The 22529-nt window shown below is 38.3% G+C and overlaps 1 protein-coding gene across 1 annotated transcript in view; it reads left to right on the forward strand.

The window, feature by feature from the left end:
• The window catches only part of TOP1 (DNA topoisomerase I), a 91372-nt gene that overhangs the window by 52210 nt on the left and 16633 nt on the right, over positions 1 to 22529 (forward strand). Inside the window, exons 6-13 of the mRNA XM_025470070.3 lie at positions 403 to 498; positions 1487 to 1565; positions 5018 to 5130; positions 13188 to 13303; positions 17603 to 17724; positions 18819 to 18941; positions 20820 to 21007; positions 21285 to 21429. Of these exons, the coding sequence (XP_025325855.1) occupies positions 403 to 498; positions 1487 to 1565; positions 5018 to 5130; positions 13188 to 13303; positions 17603 to 17724; positions 18819 to 18941; positions 20820 to 21007; positions 21285 to 21429 (982 nt within the window). The remainder of the gene's footprint in view (positions 1 to 402; positions 499 to 1486; positions 1566 to 5017; positions 5131 to 13187; positions 13304 to 17602; positions 17725 to 18818; positions 18942 to 20819; positions 21008 to 21284; positions 21430 to 22529) is intronic.

Genomic DNA, 22529 nt, shown 5'->3' on the forward strand with positions numbered 1-22529 from the left:
TGGAATACTTAATCAGCTTGGATCGTTCAAGGGTTTAAATATATAGTAGATTCCTTGTGCCAGGTGAGGGAACAATTTAGGTTTGTTCCTGTTGTGGTTTGGGTCATGCTGGCAAAGGCAGCTAAGCTGCAGTAGAAAAGAATATTGACTTAGATTAAGGAGTCCTGATCTGAGGTCTTGATATTACCTATTCATCTATAAAATAAGGATAGTACTATCTACCTCATGGGGTTGTAGTGGAGATAATGAGTGAAAAGTAGTTACAGAAAATTTTTACAGTATGTACAAATGCATGTTGTTATCCTTATTAGCTCCTTCTCAGTGAGATGATTTATCCCTATTTTAGATTATTTAACGTAATGTAGATGTTCTCAAACTTACTAGTCTTTTTTTTTTTTTTAGTCCACCACGAATTAAAGATGAACCAGAAGATGATGGGTATTTTGCTCCTCCTAAAGAGGATATAAAGCCATTAAAGAGACCTCGAGAAGAGGATGAGTGAGTATTTTTTTAATCCTTTGAGTTTGAAAACAAAAAGGATTTGTTTAAAGAATAAATGTGATGTAGATCTCCCCAGTACACAGCAAAACTGCATTAATTGACTTAGTCATTTGGAATTTGTGATTAATGGACTGGGCAACTTATTTATATTTGAATTATGAGTTGTAATAAGTAGTATATCTGAGGCTTAGAGAGTATATATGTTTATGTTATGTTTTAATTTTCATAGTAAAAAGATAATACCTATTATAAGAAGTTCAAATAATACAGAATTCATAAAGAATATTTAAGTTATTTAAGTTATTTTAAATTTATCATCACCTACCACAGATAATTTTTTACTGTTAAAGCAATTTTTCCTAGGATCTGTGCCTGTCAATCTATTCTAAGTGAAGTTTCAGTGTATAGAGATAATAAAATTGCTCTTACTTAAAATGGTTGAGACTTATGTGTACCTCTTTCTCAGATTCTATGAGGTTAAGTTCTGTTCCTTATGTTCAGTCTTGTATAGCTTATTATGCTTTAGGAATCTACAGAGGATTTATGGTAGAACATGGATGGAAAGAGAGGAGAGAAACACTTGGTGAACTCCCTTATCTTCATTTAGAATGTATATGGTATTTATTTCTTCCCCTTTCCAGCTGGATATTGCCTTGTGGTAGCCATTGCGGCACTGTTCATTTGGTTCCCAGACTTTGATCTTCTAGTGGTGTCTGTTTCAATAGATAGCCAGCCCTCCACTCCCCTTCTCTTCCAAGCTTATGTCTAGTATAAATTATTTTGTTCTGTGTAGGACTGTAACTGTTGGTCCTTGGTCAGGCCTTCTTTACTTTTACCATTCCTGTTCTGACTGTAGAATGTCCAGCCAAGAATAATAGTCATGGCTGCATTGGAAGCCTCCAAGAAGAGTTTGGAGGTCCTGATCCTGTTGGTGAGAACTACTGTGTCAAAGTTGTTAATTGCTTATTCATGTTCCCCTTTGTAGTGCTGATTATAAACCTAATAAGAAAATTAAAGCAGAAGATATCAAGAAAGAGAAGAAACGAAAACTGGAGGAAGAAGAGGTTAGTAAAGAGACGCTGGCCCTGGGAGGCATGGGTTTGGAGTAAGTAGTTGTCCATAAAACAAGTTTTGAAGGCAGATGAGTTTTAGGGAGTATATTTATCTATGGTAGAGGAAACGCTGAGAAAAACTCATACATGTGTAACAGTGGCCATGGCACTGTGAGTTTTAAGATCTCTTAGCCTTCGCAGGTATCTACCCGTAGTTGTGCTGCCAGCTGACATTTTTGGAGAAACTACACCATCTTCACGCATGTGGAAGAAGTGTTAACAAATCATACTTTGGATTACAACCGGGAAGAGTTTTCCTTAAGAATGTTTTTTAGTGCTCTCTTATATCTTAGGAAGCTTTCTCATCACTCACTTTGGGTAACTCTCTTGTGTTTAAAGGCCTTTGATTAGGTGCCCCTTGGACATATGATGAAAAACCCAAGCTCTTTACCACTACTCTTCCCAGTCTGACCCCTGCATCTGGTGCCTCCCTTCATCTTGCGCTTCTTCTCTAATTTTGCTTGTTCCAGCCACACTGGCCTCCCTTGTTTCCTTTCCACACTGGATTCTTTTGTGCTTCAGAGCTTTATGTAGCACATGCCGTTCCTTCTGTTGGGAACACACATGCTCTTCCTCCCTTCTTTTGCTCATCACCTTCCTTAAAATCTCAGCTCAACTCAAGTATTTTTCTGGGGGCTCTACTTTATGCTTGTGGTAGATTTAAAAATACAATAATATGGTTCCTTTTGACATTTCCTATTTCTTGTACTGAAGAGGTGTTAGCAAGTAATTCAAGAGAAGGATGTCAGAAATTCACAGGAGTCTTAATCTTGCACTCTCCTAAGAAAAAGGGTTGAGTGAGTTCTTAGCCCTTATGTTGCATTTGTGGTTAGCCATGGTCATGGGCAAAATGAATTCACAAGTATTAAGTCCGTAGCTCATCAAAGGATGAGCAGTAAAGATAGCGATAGTAGGGAGCAGTGAGTTTTAAGAATGTAATCTATTGTAGAAGTAGTAGTAAGAATGATAGTCATAATTAAAATTAAATGTAATAGGTGCTTACTGTGTGCCAGACACTATTAATGCTTTATATGAGTCATTTCATTTAATCCTTACAACAGCCCTTAAGAGGTAAATATAGCCACTATCTATTATCTACATTTTGCAGATGCAGAAACTGAGGTATAGAGAGGGGCTGAGATCATTTGCCTGATGTCATACAACTACGGAGTAGTAAAGCCAGCATTTGATCCCATGCAGTCTGATTCCAGAACGAGTACCACTAGCTACTATGTTATCCTGTCTCCTGTGTGACTTTGCTGATGCTTTAACTCTGCAGAAAGGGAGAAGGGTCTTTAATGAAATCACATTAAAAATAGTAATGAGTAGGTGCCCACAGAGAGATGATGGGGTCCTAGATTTAAGAGAAATGGGCTTTTCTGACTGGTCTGTTTTTGGCAGTTCAAGTTTTTGAGTACCAACTGAAGGAATTAAGAGTAAAATGAGTGATTATTTAGCGACTCCACTTTTATATAGATGATCAGTACAGATTAATCGGTTAAAAAAATGTAAAACTTTGGCTTTCTGTATTGCCTTTATCCCTTTGTTGAATTAATGTAAAATAATACCTTTCTCTGAGTTTGGAAGGAGCTAGTAATAACTGTTTTAAACCATTTGGAAAAAAGGACACTTGACTTTATTTTTTAAATTTTTTTCAGCAGCCCTCTCCCTATAAGGGGAGAAAAAAAATGCGGCTGAAAGACCTAGAATTAATACTCAGTCTTACTATGCCTGGGACCCCAGATGGCAGGAGCAGTCCTGAAACCTCATTCACTGGCTGTGTTTTTTTTCATTTCTGGGAATTGTTCTAAAGTTTCTCAGTGACTGATTATCCCATTTTGAGGCTTGAAAACATACAGTATAGCCAGTAGTTTCCTGATGGGACCATCTGTATGCCTGCTCAGAAGCTGTTCAGAGAATGTCTTAACTGAAAAACATTTCCCTTTCCTGTGGTGTGTTTCAGGCTAAATGATAAACATTATCTGAATTAATATGATCCTCTAGTACTTTCTCCTCCTGAACATACTTATACATTGATATCCTCCATTCCTGTATTAAAATATGTCTGGTGTTGTAGTCTTTCCCTTCCTCCTACGGTAAAGATCATTTGCTTTAAAATCCTGAGTTTATCTTGATTGCTGTCCTATCATGTAGTGCTAGGATGTTTATATATTCCAGTCATTCCCATGAGTCACACTATGATTTTTCTGGTAAACTTGGGCTCTCATCATGGTCAGTAGCAGCTAAATGACCTTGAACAAGTGAACAAACTTCCATTTCAGAGTTTTCCTTAATTACAACTGGAATATGTCAAACCAAACTGTCTTTTTTAAAGGTCTTTCAAGCTCTACCATTCTATAAATGATTTTAAGATGACTCAAAACCACTTTTCATAGCTATACAGAACTTGTTGAATAAAAAATGATCTTGGTGGGATGCCTGGGTGGCTCAGCGGTTGAGTGTCTGCCTTTGGCTCAGGGCATGATCCTGGAGTCCCGGGATTGAGTCCCACATTGGGCAACCTGCATGGAGCCTGTTTCTCCCTCTGCCTGTGTCTCTGCCTCTGTCTCTCTGTGTCTCTCATGAATAAATAAAATCTTTATTTAAAAAATGATCTTGGATAGTTAGGAAAAGGAAAATATTCTTTAAAAGAGTTCAGTTCCTGTGAAGTAGGACCTGCTCTTTTTGAATAGCACATTTTTGTCTGTGTGTGTGTGTGTGTGTGTGTGTGTGTGTGTGTGTGTTTGAGACTTATCTTCCGTATTACTGAATTTTATTTGTTTATATTTGTGCCACAATGACAGTTCATCTGGGGTCACAGTTCAAAGAAGAGCCATGAAGAAATACAATATAGGGATTGATAATCATTTTAGGACCTCCTTGACATTTGTTTACTGCTTCCTGACTTTGTGTATGTAGGCAACAGTGATAAGAAGTATTTCCCCACAGCCCCTCTCAGACTCAATCAAGAATTTCCTTTCAAATTATATATTAAATATCTAAATACAAAGTTTCCTATAGCTATTGATAGTTTTGGAAGAGGTTTAAAGATGAGTAAATTTAAAACAAGTGAGCATAATACATTGGGACTATTTTCCATAGCAGTGCTTTCCCAAACATTCCTCTGAGGCTAAAAAATATACAATATCCTAGGCTCTCTTCCCATGCAAAATGAATGTTTTTAACTACATTCTCAGGTAATCATTTGTCAGGAACTAATCATTTGGGAAACATTACCCTAGAGAAAAAGACCAATAAATTTTCATTCATTTATCAAATTTAGCTTTAAAAACCTCTCCAGTTTTGATATTCTGTGATTCCTGTTTTTCTTCCTAAGAGCCCCTCACAACTACTGCTTAAATGTGATTGGTACTTAAGTGCTTTCTCACCATGTTTCTTTGTAGGACGGTAAATTGAAAAAACCCAAGAATAAAGAGAAAGAGAAAGATAAAAAAGTTCCCGAGCCAGATAGCAAGAAAAAGAAGCCGAAGAAAGAAGAGGAGCAGAAGTGGAAATGGTAACATTGCAGCACTGGGTTACAATGTCACCTCTCGGGTTCCACAACCTAATTAAGCAAGAGTGTTATTGATATTTAATAGCCTGATGTTTGGAGGAGGAGGGAAGTACTTAGAAAAATCTCTCTAGAATGGCATTCTGAAATAAGTTTTCCAGGTTCTAGTGAGAGAGTGTTAACTAGCTCTCAGCCTTTTAGATCTAAAAACTAGGTCCCATCCTGTTGAACGGATTGAACTAGGAAGGTGTATGTGTGTATAGGAATTTGGCATGTGAAGAATGTTGCTTTTAAAATGATAGGGAAAAAGTAAAAAATAAAATGATAGGGGAAAGATAGATTATTTTATAAACCATGTTCAGGAAACTATTTGCTTAAAAAAATCCGCAAGGAAATCTGGATGACTATTTTATAATTGTAGAACAATGAAGACCTTTTGAAGCAGGAAGTATAATAAGAGCCATAAGGAAAAGCTTTATAAAATTGGTACGTCAAAATTAAAGTTTTGTATGTGGCAAACAAACTCATGCCATTAAAAAAAAATGGGGGAAAATATTTGGAGTACAGAGGGCTTAAAATTCTTAATGTGAAGAAAAAGTCTTTTAAAAATGAAAAGAACAGGGACACCTGTGTGTGGCTCAGCGGTTGGGCGGCTGCCTTCTGCTCAGGTTCTGATCTGGGATCTGGGATCGAGTCCCTCGGCCTCCTATGAAGAGCCTGCTTCTCCCTCTGCCTAGGTCTCTGCCTCTCTCTCTCTCTCTCTCTCTCTCATAAATAAATAAAAATCTTTTTTTAAAAATGAAAGAAACAGTCTTAGAGAAGTGATTAGTAAACATCTTAAAACATAGGCAAAGAAAAATGCCAAGAAAATAATGATACGTCTTTTTGTATAATGTCTCTGAGGTTAGGAAACATTAATGAGTATCAGAATATCTAGGGTTGCGACTGAGAGAACAGGCTTCCTCCTCACTGGGAGTGAAGAAGAGTCAGTCTTTATGGAGGAGAATAGCAATAGGTTACTTTTGAGACGTGTGTTTAAGTGGGAAATTTTAATTTTTATTTGATAAATTTTAGTGTTTAGAATTTTGAATACTGATACTTCTTAAAACTTTGTACGATTTAGCTGCTGTACCTATTATACATGATTTGTATTTGTGTTGAAAAAGAGTCCAATGATGCAGGAGGTGTACAAGTTAGGAAAAAATGACTTCTTTGTCTGATTTTCGGTTCTCCTTTTCAGCTTTGAGGTAACCACTGTTCATAATTTGATATGTAGAGTTCCAGACCTATTTGTATGCATTTACTCTATGGCTTTTATAATTTAGAACTGTAAACTCCTCAGCACAGCATGCCTGAGGGGAAGGGAGAGATCAATGACTAGGGAGATGCCTTGAGAAGAGCAGAGCTGCAGTGGCAGAAATGCTCAACACAACTATGCAATTGGCATTGTTGGTGTGACCACATATGGGGTTAAAAGGAAAGTTTGGAAAAAGAAAATTGCAGAGCAAAGGAATCCTGGGCCTTTCAAAGGTCAGTCCGGAAACAAAAGGATATGTGTTTTTATTTTCTTTTTTTTTTCCTTTGGAACTAATCAGAGTTTTTCAGAGTTTAAATATTCACCTTTAATAAAACAGTTTTAAGAGATTGATTTATTTTTAGAGAGAGAACAGAGGAAGGGGCAGAGGGAGAGGGAGAATCTTAGGCAGATTTTACACCTATCAGGGAGCCTGTCATGGAGCTCCATCTCTTGACCCTGAGATCATGACCTGAGCCGAAATCAAAGAGTCACATGCTTAACTGACTGAGCCACCCAGGTGCCCCAAGATAAAATGAAATGATTATGTATATTAGGGGCTATTAGGAATCATGACAATGGTGGGTTAGTAATTCATCAGCCCTTTGTGTCTGTCAGGGTTCTGTGGTGGGTGCTCAGTAAGTGTTGAATGAACAAGTTCATTTCCTTGTCTTCACCAGCTCCTTCCTGTCTTCCCCCTTCCTGTGGAGCTTTGGCTCTTGTTGGACCTCGAAGCAGATGTATTCTTATCCTGGTCCAACCTTTGTGTGTGTGGAAATTCAATGCCTTAGAAGGATCTAATAACCTAATTTTGCTTTAGATTGAAATCCTTTTTTTTTTTTTTAATTTTATTTATTTATTTATGATAGTCACAGAGAGAGAGAGAGAGAGAGAGAGGCAGAGACACAGGCAGAGGGAGAAGCAGGCTCCATGCACCGGGAGCCCGATGTGGGATTCGATCCTGGGTCTCCAGGATCGCGCCCTAGGCCAAAGGCAGGCGCCAAACCGCTGCGCCACCTAGGGATCCCAAGATTGAAATCCTTTTCAGTGTTGCCACATGTTAATTCCGAGTGATCGTGACTTTTGATTTTTATTTTTTTTTTAAGTTTTTTTTTTTTTTTTTTTTTTTTAAGATTTATTTATTTATGATAGACATAGAGAGAGAGGCAGAGACACAGGAGGAGGGAGAAGCAGGCTCCATGCCGGGAGCCTGATGTGGGACTCGATCCCAGGACTCCAGGATCACGCCCTGGGCCAAAGGCAGGCGCTAAACCGCTGAGCCACCCAGGGATCCCCCTGATTTTTATTCTTAATTTTGGTTTAAGTGGGATTGGTTAGTCTTCAACTGAAGATGGTTGGTTTGCGGGTAAGCAGTCTTTTCTACAGCCTCCAATGCATGCTGTCCTCAAGTTAAATTTTGTGCTTTATTAAGCACATTGCTTAATATCACACTGTAAGTTTTTAGAAGTAGAGAACAAGAATGATTGACCTCTTAGCTGATAGTTTGCCCCTTTCTTCTGTCATGGTAAGCTGCCTACTGTACTCTGAAGTCAGTGGTCCAGTTCTCAGTGACCACCACTGACAGCCTAGTCAGGGGTTAAAAGGCGGATATTGTCATTTTTTTTTTTTTATTATTCCTCTTGCTCTCCCACTAAAAGAGGCACACTTCATCAGTTTGGCAAACGTGGAGACCTTTTGCTTCCCCCGAAAGTCTTAGATTTTGTTAATGTTGCCAAAAAGAAACCAGCAAAACTTTGATCTTTATCTTCTCTTTGGTGATTAGAGAGAAGGGGAAGGTTAAGGTTCAGATCCTCTCTGAGTTTCTTTATTTTTATCATATTTTCCCCCATAGAAACAGTGTTCCAAGTGGTGTTAAGTGGTATGTTCAGGTTTGTGGGAAAACTTACTTAACTGAGATCCCCCTGTTTTTAAGGGTGACTCATTGTGTAAACATTTGTGGAGTTTCAGTTATGCTTTGAGTTACATACACTTTTGTGTCAGGGCTGAGCTGACCTGGAACAGAAGTTGCATATTTATTCTAAACAGACAATTCTTCACAGAAAGACCTAGAAATTAGAATGTTACATTGCTGTGTTAGGTGACTTTAAGATTTCAGTCTCTTTTAGCAAAAGTAAAATGAGTTAGGGTTATATGTAGAGAACAATGTTGAAAGATCAGACTCACAATCAGTAATAGTGATAAGAAATGTATGGCATATGGATTGATATTCTCCTCAAACCAGAGAAGCTGCCTTTGATTCTAAAGATTATCTTTAAGAAAGCTTTAGTATGTGTGCTTTACTTCTGAATTTTAAAAATTAAATATTCATTTTACAATGTACTGTGAGGTGCTTGTTAACTGCAAAGGAGCTTGATTTCAAACAGCATTATGGGTGATTAACTCACACACATTTCTAGCACTTTCCCACCTTCCCCTTTTCAAGCATATTCTACTGTCAAATTGATAACTGCCTTGAATTTATAAGTCAGGCCTCAAGTCATTTTGGTGTCTAAATATGTGTTTTTCTTAATTTTGTTGGTGAGTGCTAGAAGGGCAGCACTACTATTTTTATTTGTATAGTAATGGTTTCGATCCATTATCAGCCTCTTTTTTTTTTTTTTAATTTATTTTTTTATTGGTGTTCAATTTACTAACATACAGAATAACACCCAGTGCCCGTCACCCATTCACTCCCACCCCCCGCCCTCCTCCCCTTCTACCACCCCTAGTTCGTTTCCCAGAGTTAGCAGTCTTTATGTTCTGTCTCCCTTTCTGATATTTCCCACACATTTCTTCTCCCTTCCCTTATTTTCCCTTTCACTATTATTTATATTCCCCAAATGAATGAGAACATATAATGTTTGTCCTTCTCTGACTGACTTACTTCACTCAGCCATTATCAGCCTCTTAAAGGATATATTCCCTTTCTGTGAGGTTTAGTATTGAGTGATTGACTGAATCTCTTATTTAGCTTAAATGGTATGAAAGTTACTGTGAGTCCTCAGGATGAACATGTTGCAATAAGAAGAATTTTAAAAATGGTTTGGAGTCTTAATTAAGAATCACTGACGTTGATGAGAGGAATGGAACCAAGTCCCAGTATAGGAGAAGACAGGGTACTCTGCATCTCCTCAGTTACTGTGACTGCTTCAACATAGACTTCTTGTAGCTACTCTCACATACATGCCCACACACCTCATACATACATACATGCATACATACATACATGTGAGTTTTTTCTGATTTGGAGAGTAGTATACTCTGGGATTTGGATGGGTCTCTCTGCATCCAGGCCTTTCCATGCCAGTGTCTAGTTGGGATATCCTGCCCATTTCATATGTAGAGTGATAGATTGGTTATGGAGCATTTTTAATGCTCCTTCTAGGTTTAAGATTTTGTTAAATATTGACTTTCAGGTTTTTTTTTTTTTTTTTTTTTTTTAATTTTATGTTGTAAACATAAAAACAAAATTTACCCTATTAGGGGATCCCTGGGTGTCTCAGTGGTTTGGCACCTGCCTTTGGCCCGGGGCGCGATCCTGGGGTCCCTGCACCAGGGTTCCAGTATGGAGCCTGCTTCTCCCTCTGCCTGTGTCTCTGCCTCTCTCTCTCTCTGTCTATCATGAATAAATAAATGAATAAATAATAAATTTATTTATTATAATAAATAATAAATAAATAAATAATAAATAAACATATTTTTAAAAATTTACCATATTAATCGTTTTTAAATATGCAGTTAAGTGTATCAAGTACATTCGTATTGTATAACCCTTACTACTACCATCCATCTCCAGAACTCTTCATCTTATAAAACTGAAACTCTTTTAAGTAATTCTCCCTCATTCTCCACTTTCCCCCTTTCCCCCAGACCTTGGTAACTATCCTTCTGCTTTTTGTCTATGAATTTGATTACTTGACTTACCTCATCTCATGTAAGTGGAAATACACAGCATGTGGCTTTTGTGGCTCGCTTATTTCACTTAAGAACATGTTCTCAGGAGGGATCCCTGAGTGGCGCAGCGGTTTGGCGCCTGCCTTTGGCCCAGGGCGCGATCCTGGAGACCCGGGATCGAATCCCACGTCGGGCTCCCGGTGCATGGAGCCTGCTTCTCCCTCTGCCTGTGTCTCTGCCTCTCTCTCTCTCTCCCTCTCTCTGTGTGACTATCATAAATAAATAAAAAATTAAAAAAAAAATGAACCTATAAAAAAAAAAAGAACATGTTCTCAGGGTACATCCATGTTGTGGCATGTGTCAGAATTTCCTTCTTTTCTAAGGCTGAATAACACTTCATTGTATGGAGAGACCACATTTTATTTATCCGTTCATCTATTGATAGATACTTAGTTTCAACCTTTTGGCAATTGTGAATAGTGTGCTGTGAACATTGGAGAACAAGTATTTGTTTAAATACCTACTTTCAGTTGTTACAGTATATTCCTAGGAGTAAAATTGCTGGATCATATGGTAGGTAGTTCTGTGTTTCACTTTCCAGCTGTATTGATTTTCACAGTGGCTGGACAGTTTACATTCTCACCAGCAGTGTATAAGCGTTCTAATTCCTGCACATTGTTATCAGCACTTGTTACTTCCTGGTTTGTTTTTGTTTTTGTAATAAAACATCCTAATAGGATGTGAGCAGTGTTTCATAGTTTTGATTTATATTTCCTAATGATTGGTGATGTTGAGGTTTTGTTTTTGTTTTTGTTTTTTTAAGATTTTATTTGTCAGAGCACACAAGCAGGGGGAGTATCAGACAGGGAGAAGCAGGCTCCTTGCTAAGTAAGGAGCCCCATGGGATGGGATGGGATGGGGGGTGCGGTACGGTGCAGTGTGATGCAATGTGATGTGCGTGATGCGCCACAATGCGCCCTTCCAGAACCCTGGGATCATGACCTGAGCCAAAGGCAGATGCTTAACCTTAACCCAAGCACCGCCAGGCATCCTGAGTATTTTTTCAGATGCTAACTATCCATTTGTATATCTTAGGAGGAATGTGTACTCGAGTCCTTTGCTGTTTTTTTAATTGGGTTGCTCTTTGGTAGTTGAGCTGTAGTTCTTCATTCTAGATCTTAATCCTTTATCAGATATATGCTTTGCAAACGTTTTCTCTCATTCGTGGGTTGCCTCCTTACTCTGTTATGTCCTTTGATGTACAGTTGTTGTGGTTTTTTTTTTATGTACAGTTTTTAACTTTGTAGTGCAGTTGATCTTTTTCTTTTGTTGCCTGTGCTTTTTGGTGTCTTATCTAAGAAATCATTGCTAAATGCAAAGTCACAAAGCTTTTGCTCTGTGTCTTTCTTTGAAGAGTTTTATACTTTTTGCTTTTACATTTGGGTCTCTGACCCATTTTGAGTTTAAATTTTTTTATATAGTATAAGGTAAGGGCCCAACTTCATTCTTTTGCATGTGATTATCTAGTTTTCCCAACTCCATTTGTTGAAGAGATTTCTTTGCTCCATTGAATGGTCTTGGGACTCTTGTCAGAAACCATTTCACCATCTATGTTTACTTTGGTTTTATAGTGATGCTTTTATTACAGCATTTGGTATGTGTACTTTTTATTTAATATTTCTGAACTTTATTTTAAACATTGGAGTTAGAGATACTGGAGTTAGAAGATGGTAGGAAGTAATAGAGTATGCACAATTAGCTTTCAGAAGGATTCTGTAGAACTTTAGGGCTTTTAATTTTAAGGTAGAAATAGTGGAGATTAAAATCTATGAAGTTTTAAAATATTTTGTATGTAAGACAACTGACTCAAGAAAGAAAATCGTGCTGATGGTGAGAAGGTCTAATTCCAGAAAAAGAAAGACTTAGCCACCTATCAACCAATTGTAGCGCATGATCCTTAATTGGATCCTTACCTATAAAATACATTTTAAATTTAATTGGGAAGTTTTTAATAAGATCTAGGTATTACAATGATACTAATTTTGTTCGATGTGATAGTATTTTAGTTATGTGAGAGGATATCCTTATTTCTATAGAGATGTTTACTGAACTATTTAGAGATGTGGTATCATGTCTGCAATGTACATTGCTGAAATGGTTCAGCAAAAAATTAGGAAACTTAGCATAGTATTAATTGTTGAATGTTAAGTGATGGTTATATAATTTCCCTTTTAAAGTACTTATCTAACATTCGCTTATCAGTGTCTGTTAGATGGCTCTAGGTAACCCTTAAAGTTTAAGTACCTTAAACTCCATATACCCCCACTGAATTATTATTTTCCAGTTTTCTCTGTTCCATCATGTACTTTCTTACAGGATTGTTTTTCCTTGTACCTTCATCTGGCATCTCCACTCCCAGGTGGTCTTTTTCAGTGTTATCAATAGCATAATAATACCTCTGCCATGTATACCATTTTAAAGGTTTTATTTATTTATTCATGAGAGAACACAGAGGCAGAGATATAGGCGGAGGAAGGAGCAGCTCCTTGCAGGGAGCCCAATGTGGGAGTCCGTCCCAGTATTGGAATCATACCCTGAGCCGAAGGTAGACACTCAACTGCTGAGCCACCCAGGCGTCCCTCCCTTGTATCCAGTCTTAGAACTGCACTACTGAACTGTATTTTCCTGTGTTCATATGAGTATTCCATTTTATTTGTTGTGAGTGTTGGCTTTTTCAAAGTGAAGAATACTGGTTATTTTGGTCCAGGCCTTGAATCTGGGGCCCAGAGTTATTCTAGCACACCAGTCAATTGAGCAGGTTAATTATTTGGGCATTTATTAGGTGATCACTAAATGAGGCTCTACTTTTTTAAAGGTGGGAAGAAGAGCGCTATCCTGAAGGCATCAAGTGGAAATTCTTAGAACATAAAGGCCCTGTATTTGCTCCACCATATGAGCCTCTTCCAGAGAGTGTCAAGTTTTACTATGATGGTGAGTTGTTCCAAGGTTGTCTAATTCTTGGCCAAGAAAAGAGTTTGCTTCTGTTTAGAAGAATAGAAAATGAGAAAGGATCTTGTGCTATATAATCCTTTTTGTTTATTTCATTTTGTCGTATTGTCCTTGTGGGATTTGGGAGAGGGTTATCCAGTGTTTACTTCGCTCTTAAAGGCCCATTTGGTGATAAAGAAGTGCCTTGACAAAGAGACTGTTAACATTTTAACTACATGGTCCCAAAAATGTCCGTCTACATAGCTCATAGCACTTGGTCCCCACGTTAAATGTTATTATCTGAACTTCATTTCTGAGGAGCTACTTTGGCAAGATTTATTAGAAAAGCCTTACTCAAATGATAGTATTTTAGCAATATAATGCAAACTGACAAGCCACTCATGATGAGAAGTAGTTACTAGTATTTGAAGATTAATTAGTCAGCTATCAGCCTCTAGGTAAGGCTGATAAGTGTCTGTCACTCACTCTATGCAGCACAGCACTATGCCTTTACTCTGTGTGCAATCAGATTTCGTGGCCTGCTGTGAAGAAGTGCCCTGTCTGGTTCTCTGAAAACACTCAGAATTGTCCATTAACTACCATCAGTATTTTCTGTCCTTGGGTAGAAGAATTTAAGCATCTTTGACATTCTTTCTTTGCAATGTAGCACTATGTAGATGGGAATATTCAGCTGATCTCCCTCATTCCAAGAGTTCTATCCAGAAAGAGCTGGAGCATTTTCCCCCAAATCCTATGTGCTTAAGATTTACCAGGTGGGTCTGGGCTCATTTAATAGATGTGGAATAATATTGGGGGTGCTTCTAAACCAAATGGTCTGCTGACCAAACAGTGAGAAATACTAAATACTGGGCAGGAAGACTGCTGAAAGGCACCAATGGTAAATGCTTAAGAGAATTCTAGTGCATCTCTTTGTCCACCAGCGGTGGTTAAGGCCACAGATACTTTAAAGGTAGTAGTTTATACTGAATGGCTGGGTCTCGCAAGTGGGAGGCATGTCAGACTTGGCAAGCTGGAATTCATTTTTTTTAAAACACTGTTTACTCAGTGTGTCTGTGTTGGACACCAAGACCCAGCAGGGAACTATATTGGCTAATCCCTGTTTGCATGGCCTTAATGACAAATGCTTGCATCAAATATTCTGATTGGTGTTGACTAGAGCACAGGACAGAGTTCTACTATTAGCACTCATTGTTGGTCATTCCTGGAGATGTTTGAATATGACTCCAAAGCCAAACTCCAGTGAGGAGAAAGAGCCCAGAACTTCGAAGAAAGACCATCCTGAAAGTCCATGTATTCTGTAGCTCAAGTCTGGACTTAGCAAAAGGTTTAGGAAGCAGAACGAGTAAAGCCCCCCACTTTGAGGCTCAAAATGATTTGAAGGAAAGCTAGATTCTCTAGTCTTTGGATTTCTCTTTTCTTCTTCCTTCTTCCATCTTCTTCCATCTTCTTCCATCTTCTTCATTTCTCTTTTCTTCTTCTTCTTCTTCTTTAAGATTTTTATTTATTTCGGGGAGGAGGGCAAGGGAGTAGGAGAGAGAGTCCCTAGCAGACTCCATGCTCAGTGTGGAGCCTGACACTGGGCTTGATCTTCCAGCTCTGAGACCATAACCTGGGCCAAAATTAAGAGTTGGATACCTAATCAACTGAGCCACCCAGGCGCCCCTGGGTTTCTCTTTTTAAGATGGGAAGCCAAGCCCTGAATCAGTCATCACTGGTTACTATGGTCTCTTCTTCCATTTTGCCCAGCCCTCCTATTATAGGAACTCCAGCTATATCATTTTCTCAGTTGGGTTTCTCACTGGGATTTCTTCCCTTTGATTGTGTAAACTCCCACTCTGTAGTAAGTCAGGATGTTGTATTTGAATTATTAGTCCAAATTGATACTGTAAGTCCTGCCTACTCTCTAGGGAAGGAGTTCTCGGACTCCTTTGAACCTACCAGGGAGGTGGGGCACAGGCTGGCTGAAGCAGTGGCTTGTCTCTGCTGAGAACCTCCAGTTTACAGCTCTGACTCAGCAGTTTCTTCTTCCTGGAGCTCAGCCTTTTCCACAAAGTGCTCCCTTTGCCAGGAACCTTCTAGTCATCCTCCTACCACTCTGCTGCTGGAGAGCTGTCATTTCCTCTTTTGACAGCTCATCTAAAACAGGAGGCATCAGAATTGTTTCCTCTATTGGTACAGAAGAATTCAGTAAAATTGGCCAGAGAGTCTCCATTTTTTGATTTTCAAATATTTATTGATACCAGTTTATGCCAAACAGACCCAAGAACATTTTACAGTCTTTCTTGCCATGTATTTTCTTTCATTTTATTTTTAATGACTTAAATTTTTCCAGAAGCATGTTACAACTTTAGTGGCAACTATAGTTCAGACCTGAGTTGAGGCGATCTGAAGAAGTGCAGGAATCTCTTGAGAGCTAATAACCCTGTCTCCCCAGTGTCTTGCAAAGGCAGAAGCTTAGAGGGGGTTGAAAGGGGAAAGTGTGCCACCTGTTGGCCTTTTGAGTTACGGATTCCAAGCAGGTTCTTTCTGTCTACCCTAACAATTTCAATTTTGTGCCACAGTTCCCTTCATCCCTGCAGTTAGGGATGATAATTTCCCAACTATCATGAAATGAGATGTCTTCTGAGTTTTGAAATGAATGGATTTCTGGTTAAGTTTTAGTTTTCTATAATGAAAGTGAAAATCCTTGGTGAATTAATGCCTATGTAATAGTAAGGCAGTGGAATGGTACTTTACCTCATTTTAGGAATAGTCAAGTTATTATGCCATGGATTAGTTCCAGATGGTGCTGTATAGTTGCATATTCAAGAAAAAAAATGGAAATTGGCCCTGAGAGTAGTATTAAAAATACTCTATCTGAAAAGTAGATTAAACTCCCAAGTACTTTCCTTTATTGCTTTATTACTAATTAAGGTATACACAGAACTCCTAGGGCTCATTCACATTGACTTTACAAGTTAGCAGTTTCTGTTGTGTAACATCAGGATTCTTTTATTTTATTTTATTTTATTTTTTTATTTATTTATGATAGTCACAGAGAGAGAGAGAGAGGCAGAGACATAGGCAGAGGGAGAAACAGACTCCATGCACCGGGAGCCCGATGTGGGATTCGATCCTGGGTCTCCAGGATCGTGCCCTGGGCCAAAGGCAGGCGCCAAACTGCTGCGCCACCCAGGGATCCCGACATCAGGATTCTTTTAGAACAGCTTTTACTAACATGTGCACACTACCAAGAACCCCAGTCATCCCTTGTGCTCTGGATAAGTCTTATTTCCCTGAAAGAGGCAACCTCATAGTGCTTGTGTTGTTCAGAGCAGTCAGCTCTCAAACTCTAGTATATACATAAGCCACCTGGAGGCCTCTTAAAATGCATTTTCTGAATCTGTAGATCCAAGGTTGGGCCTTAGATTCTGCATTTCTTTTTTTCTTTTTTTAAAGATTTATTTATTTGAGAGACAGCATGGGTGGGGAGGGACAGAGGCAGAGAAAGAGGGAGAGAGAATCTTAAGTAGACTCCTCGTTGAGTGTGGACCCCAAGTTGGGGCTCGATCTCATGACCCTGAGATCATGTGACCTGAGCCAAAGCGGACAGTCGGATGCCCAACTGACAACACCATCCAGGTACCCCAGAGATACTGCATTTCTAACAACTCCCACGTGATGCTAAAGCTGCTGGTCTGTGAACCACATTTTTGAGTACAAAAGTTCTAGAAGAAGGTCTTATTTAGATTTTTCATGTGGGATATCTGGGCTTGCCTGCTATGGATATATATTATTTTATTCATATTCCCCCCACCTAACTTTAAAGAAGAAAGATGCCTATTTCTTTTCCCCACAATTCCTTTCTTCCACTCCCTGCCCTATCCCTTCCTCCCCTTCTTGAACAGAGGCTGCTTAGCTTAGCAGTGGCAGGAGTCCCTCTGAGGATTTGAGTTTTAAAAACCATTGAAGAGGTGTAAAGGACCCTGCTTGCTGAAAGGAAAAGGAAGAGTGGCTGGGCCTCCCCCAGCTCATCCCTGTCCTGAGCAGGCACCTGGGAACAGTTTACTGGCATAGTCTCCAGAGAATGACCCAGGTAAATATCTGCTAAAGAGAAGGAGAATTTATACAACTAGATATAAATCAGTGTATTGTCTTTGTTGTTATTGTTACCATATGTCACCAGACCTTTGTGTACCTTGGGAAGGTAAACCATTAGTTAGAAGACTTCTCCAGAGCTCAGTATTTATATTCAAAACATAAACTATACAGCTCAATTTTTGAAACTGCTTTTTCCTCTAGGTAAAGTCATGAAGCTGAGCCCCAAAGCAGAAGAAGTAGCTACCTTCTTTGCAAAAATGCTCGACCATGAATATACTACTAAGGAAATATTTAGGAAAAATTTCTTTAAAGACTGGAGAAAGGTATTGTTGCCCATGTATTAATATCCTAGCACCTTGCAGAAATATTAATCAAGTACTCAGTTAATAAACTGTTACTTTACAAAAAGGTCTGTAATGTAAAATTTGAGCTTTCTGAATTTTATTATATGCAAAGTTTTTCTTTTTTCCCTATTCAATATATTATGTAAGGTTTCTATCCAACAAGAATACTTCTGTGTCTTTCCTTCCACACACTTATGGCTGCAGGAGGGAGTTTATTAGGCCAAACAATAAACCTCAGCTCTGCCTGAGCAGAGGAAAGTCTGTCTCTGCAGGACTGCCTGTCCTCTGCTATTGCAAGATATTACATTGTGATGTCCCATTCCCTTTGATTCTTGCTTATTTACTTTTGGTACTTTCTGCTCTTGAAATCGCATTTCCTATATCTGTCTAGGTGATTTTAAACAATCTTATTTTCAATTTGGATTGTGTGGACAGAAGTGAGCTGAAGTTTACCTTCTGAATAGTTCTGGAAATAATATTTAATAAGTGAGTAGGTCAGGGATAATGTTTCTTTTCTTTTTTTAAAAAGATTTTATTTATTCGAGAGAGGCAGAGACACAGGCAGAGAGAGAAGCAGGCTCCATGCAGGGAGCCCAATGTGGGACTCGATCCCGGAACCCAGGGATCACGCCCTGAGCCAAAGGCAAGCGCTAAACCGCTGAGCCACCCAGGCATCCCAAGGGATAATGTTTCTAAGAGAGAATGAATATAGAAATATTTCTCTCATTACTAAAGCAAATGATATATATTCATGTTTTTCCAACTGTGGGATGATACATATGCTTGCGGATGTGGCAATGTGTAAGGAGCCCAAGAAATTACATAAGAGTTCTATAACCCTTTTTAAAGGATATATCATGTAAAGCATTTTTTATTTTATTAAGTATTTTATAATAGAACAAAGTAATAAAATTATGTGTTTTTTTTTTTTTCAAAGCTCATGAATTTAGATTGCCTACCTCTCTAGACACCTTTGGCTGAAAAAAAAAATACTTTGCTGTAATCACAAAGAAACTTGTGGGATAAACAGCATATTTACCTTTTTCTTCTGTCTTCACCCTTTTCTTAACTAGGAAATGACTAATGAAGAGAAGAATATTATCACCAACCTAAGCAAATGTGATTTTACCCAGATGAGCCAGTATTTCAAAGCCCAGTCAGAAGCTCGGAAACAGATGAGCAAGGAGGAGAAACTGGTACTACAGAATTTCTTAAATCCCTGGAGGATTTTGGAAGTGTTTAATTCATCTAATTTTCTTCTTGGTTCTTAACAATATAGATTTCACTTTAGTAATTTCACATGGTTCTATATTAAAGATATAGGATTCTTGGGATAGTAAAGTTTAAGTTTTCTTAGTTTTTACACAGACCAAAAATTTTGAAAAATAGGCATTTTATTTAATGGCTCAGTATAAGAACCTAGTGCTCTTGGAACCTAAGCAGTCAGTAACTACAGTAATACAGTATTTAACTGTGGGCAGACCTGTACAATGGCTCCTGGATATTAGGGTTTTAAGACAGATACTATGATACTGCCCATGTACCTCCCTGTTCTTGATTTATTTTACCCTGGGATCTAGCCATGCTCATCCATCTTCATCTTTACTCCAGAGGAATCTTTCTAGTATCCAGTATCCAGTGGGATGTCATTTTCTTCTAGATTACCAGTGGGCAAACTGTAGCCTGCATACTTTTATTAAAAAGTTCTTTGGAACACAACCGTATCTACTTGTTTACATATCATTTGTGGTTACTTTCATTTGACAGTGGCAGGGTTGAGTAGTTCCAAAAGAGACTGTATAGCCCGCAAGCCTAAAATATTTTCTGTTTAGAAAAGATTTGCCAACCCCAATCTAGAGAAGTCCAGGCTAGAGTTTGTCTTGTCTGCCTGCCTGCCTGCTTGCCTTCCATCCATCCTAATTGGAGGTCCAGAAGTTAAGGATTTTAAGGAATTTTGAAACTCTTTAGTTTCAGTATTTTAAAGGACTTGTATGTTTATAAGATTTAGGCCACTGTATTTATTATATAATTCATTGTCTGATGGTACCTATTTGACTTGTAGTTTAAAAATTATGACTTACTATAAAAATGATAATTGCATCAGACTTTTCAGTCTCAGTTTAGTCTTCTAAATGTTCCAAATTAGTGAAACTTGGTTTATTCTTTGAGCGGTGTTTTAAAACTTAAAAACCACTTTTGAGCTTTGTTCTTGCAAGTAGTGATCCAAAGCTTAAGGAGGTTTCAGAAGTATCACCTTGTCAGAGCCCTGGCCAAAGACACCTGCTGCCAGGTTCTGAATCTCTTCTCACCCACAAGGCAACAGGACTTAGTTAAGTTGAATTTCTAAGTATAATATGAAGATAGAGTCAACAGAGGGTAAAGGAGGCTCCCAAGTTCCACTCCCACACTTTTGGATCAAGGATCACAAAGTACATAATGTATGTGTACCTATATATACCTAGGAAAGAATCTATGACAGGTATGTTTAAGCTTGAAAGCCCATCTGAAATGACGTTTAACTAAATGTGCCTGGAACCTATTAGAGAACATGGAGATGTTCTTTATGAGGCCTATCATAGATTCTTCCCTGTCTACCATTTTGACACTACTCAACAAAATGTTAATTTTTAAAGTTACTTTTAAAAATACCTAGGTAACATGTTCACACATAAGTTCTTGAAGATTAAAAAAAAAATCAACTTTGGATCTGTAGTCGGGGTCAGTCCTCAAAGGTAGATATTTTGGGGAATTTTATTATATTTAGTTTAAAAACACTTTTAGAAGTTATCCTTATTTGCATTTCTTTCTCTTTAAAAATAATTTATTTATAATTATTATTTTTTAAAGTTTTACTTATTTATCTCTGCACCTAGTGTGGGGCTCAAACTCATGACCCTGGGATCAGGAGTTGTATATGCTCTTCTGATTGAGCCAGCCAGGTTTCTGCATTTGCATTTATTTCTTAATGATTTTTAGACTTTTCTATACCTCGAACTGTTATCGAGTAAGAGGTAAAATATGAGTGGAAAACAGCAATTTGAGCCCATTTTGAATACTTCCTTTCTGTGTTCCAGAAAATCAAAGAAGAGAATGAAAAATTACTGAAAGAATATGGCTTCTGTGTTATGGATAACCACAGAGAGAGGATTGCCAACTTCAAGATAGAACCTCCTGGGCTTTTCCGTGGCCGTGGCAACCACCCCAAGATGGGCATGCTGAAGAGACGGATCATGCCTGAGGATATCATCATCAACTGTAGCAAGTGAGCACAATTCATTGTTTGGGCCAGAAATCAAGTCAGGGGCTTCCTTTGTTCTTGAGAGTATGTTGCTGGAGGTGTTTTCCCACACTACACAAGACCGTTGGGAACAACATGGTATTTCCATGTACAGATCTCCAAGTATTTTTCAGTTACTGACTGGTAATGAGGAGGAAACATGAAAATACATACTTAGAAGATTTATCCACGTTAGGTCATGAAAGGTGAAAATGTCCCTCACTTCTCATTCCACTGCCCTCCTGCTTTGTTATTTCCACAGAGATGCCAAGGTTCCTTCTCCTCCCACGGGACATAAATGGAAAGAGGTCCGACATGATAATAAGGTTACTTGGCTGGTCTCCTGGACAGAGAACATCCAAGGTTCTATTAAATATATCATGCTGAACCCCAGTTCACGAATCAAGGTAAGGAGTAGCTAAGAGCTGCACCACTTAGTGGGGCTGATCTCTTTTTTATTGAAGTGTAGTATTTTTGGTCTCTAGAATCACTATGACAAATTACAAACTCTCCACATAATAAGGCAAGTATTTTCATGCTTAGCATTATCTGGTGACCTTCCTAAGATGTAGCCATTTTCTGCATCACATTATAATCTGATTCATTTATTAATTCACAAATTTTTACTGAGATTCCACGATGTGCCTGGCACAGTGTGTATTCATGATGCTAATTAGGAATTGTGTTGGTAAACAAAACTGATAACAGTCCCTGTTGCTTACTGTCCAGTGATTAGAATGTGATAAATAAATAAATGTGTGTTAAAATGTGATAAAGAAATATATGTGTGGTGCCTGGATGGCACAGTCAGTTGAACATCCAACTCTTGGTTTTGGCTCAGGCCGTGGTCTCGGGGTCCTGGGATCAAGGCTCAAGTCCAGTTTTGTGCTCAGCTCAGAGTCGGCTTGGGACTCTCTCCTTCTTTTTAATCTTTTAAAAAAAATTTAGACAATGCAATAAATGTAAATTGGCTTTTACAGCTTTCTTCCACACTTTCTTGGTTCTGAAGAAGGGAATGTAATTGCTTTAAATCCAGAAAGTTATAAAATACAGTCTTAAATGCTTCTAGCTTCCTAAGGTTTCTTCTGGGTAGTTTATACCAGGACTGAATGGGATGATGTATGCGAAAGCACATCATAAACTGTTATATACCTATGTGTTATTTGTTAATGCTCTTATTGAAAGGGAAAAGCTGTCTTGGAAGGGCAGTCAAGTTCTTTAGCCTGCTAGGTATTCCTGCTTGGGAGAGTCCTATGAACTTCCTACCTCAGACATACTATGGGAATGTACATAGCAACCCTAAAGAGAAATGAGCTCAAAAGGAAACAGCCAAAAAAAAAAAAAAAAAAAAAAACAGCCAAGGAATTAGTTCTTTGTAGACTATGTCTGTTAAAAATGCAGGACACTGGGACTAAAGACTTTTTAAATCTTGGTTTATAGGTTATTAAACATCTGTTAAGACATGGAGGCCACAAAAAAAAAAAAAATTACATGGAGGCCACACCTT

The sequence above is a fragment of the Canis lupus genome, chromosome 24, assembly GCF_003254725.2.
Source record: "Canis lupus dingo isolate Sandy chromosome 24, ASM325472v2, whole genome shotgun sequence".
Lineage (NCBI taxonomy): Eukaryota > Metazoa > Chordata > Mammalia > Carnivora > Canidae > Canis > Canis lupus.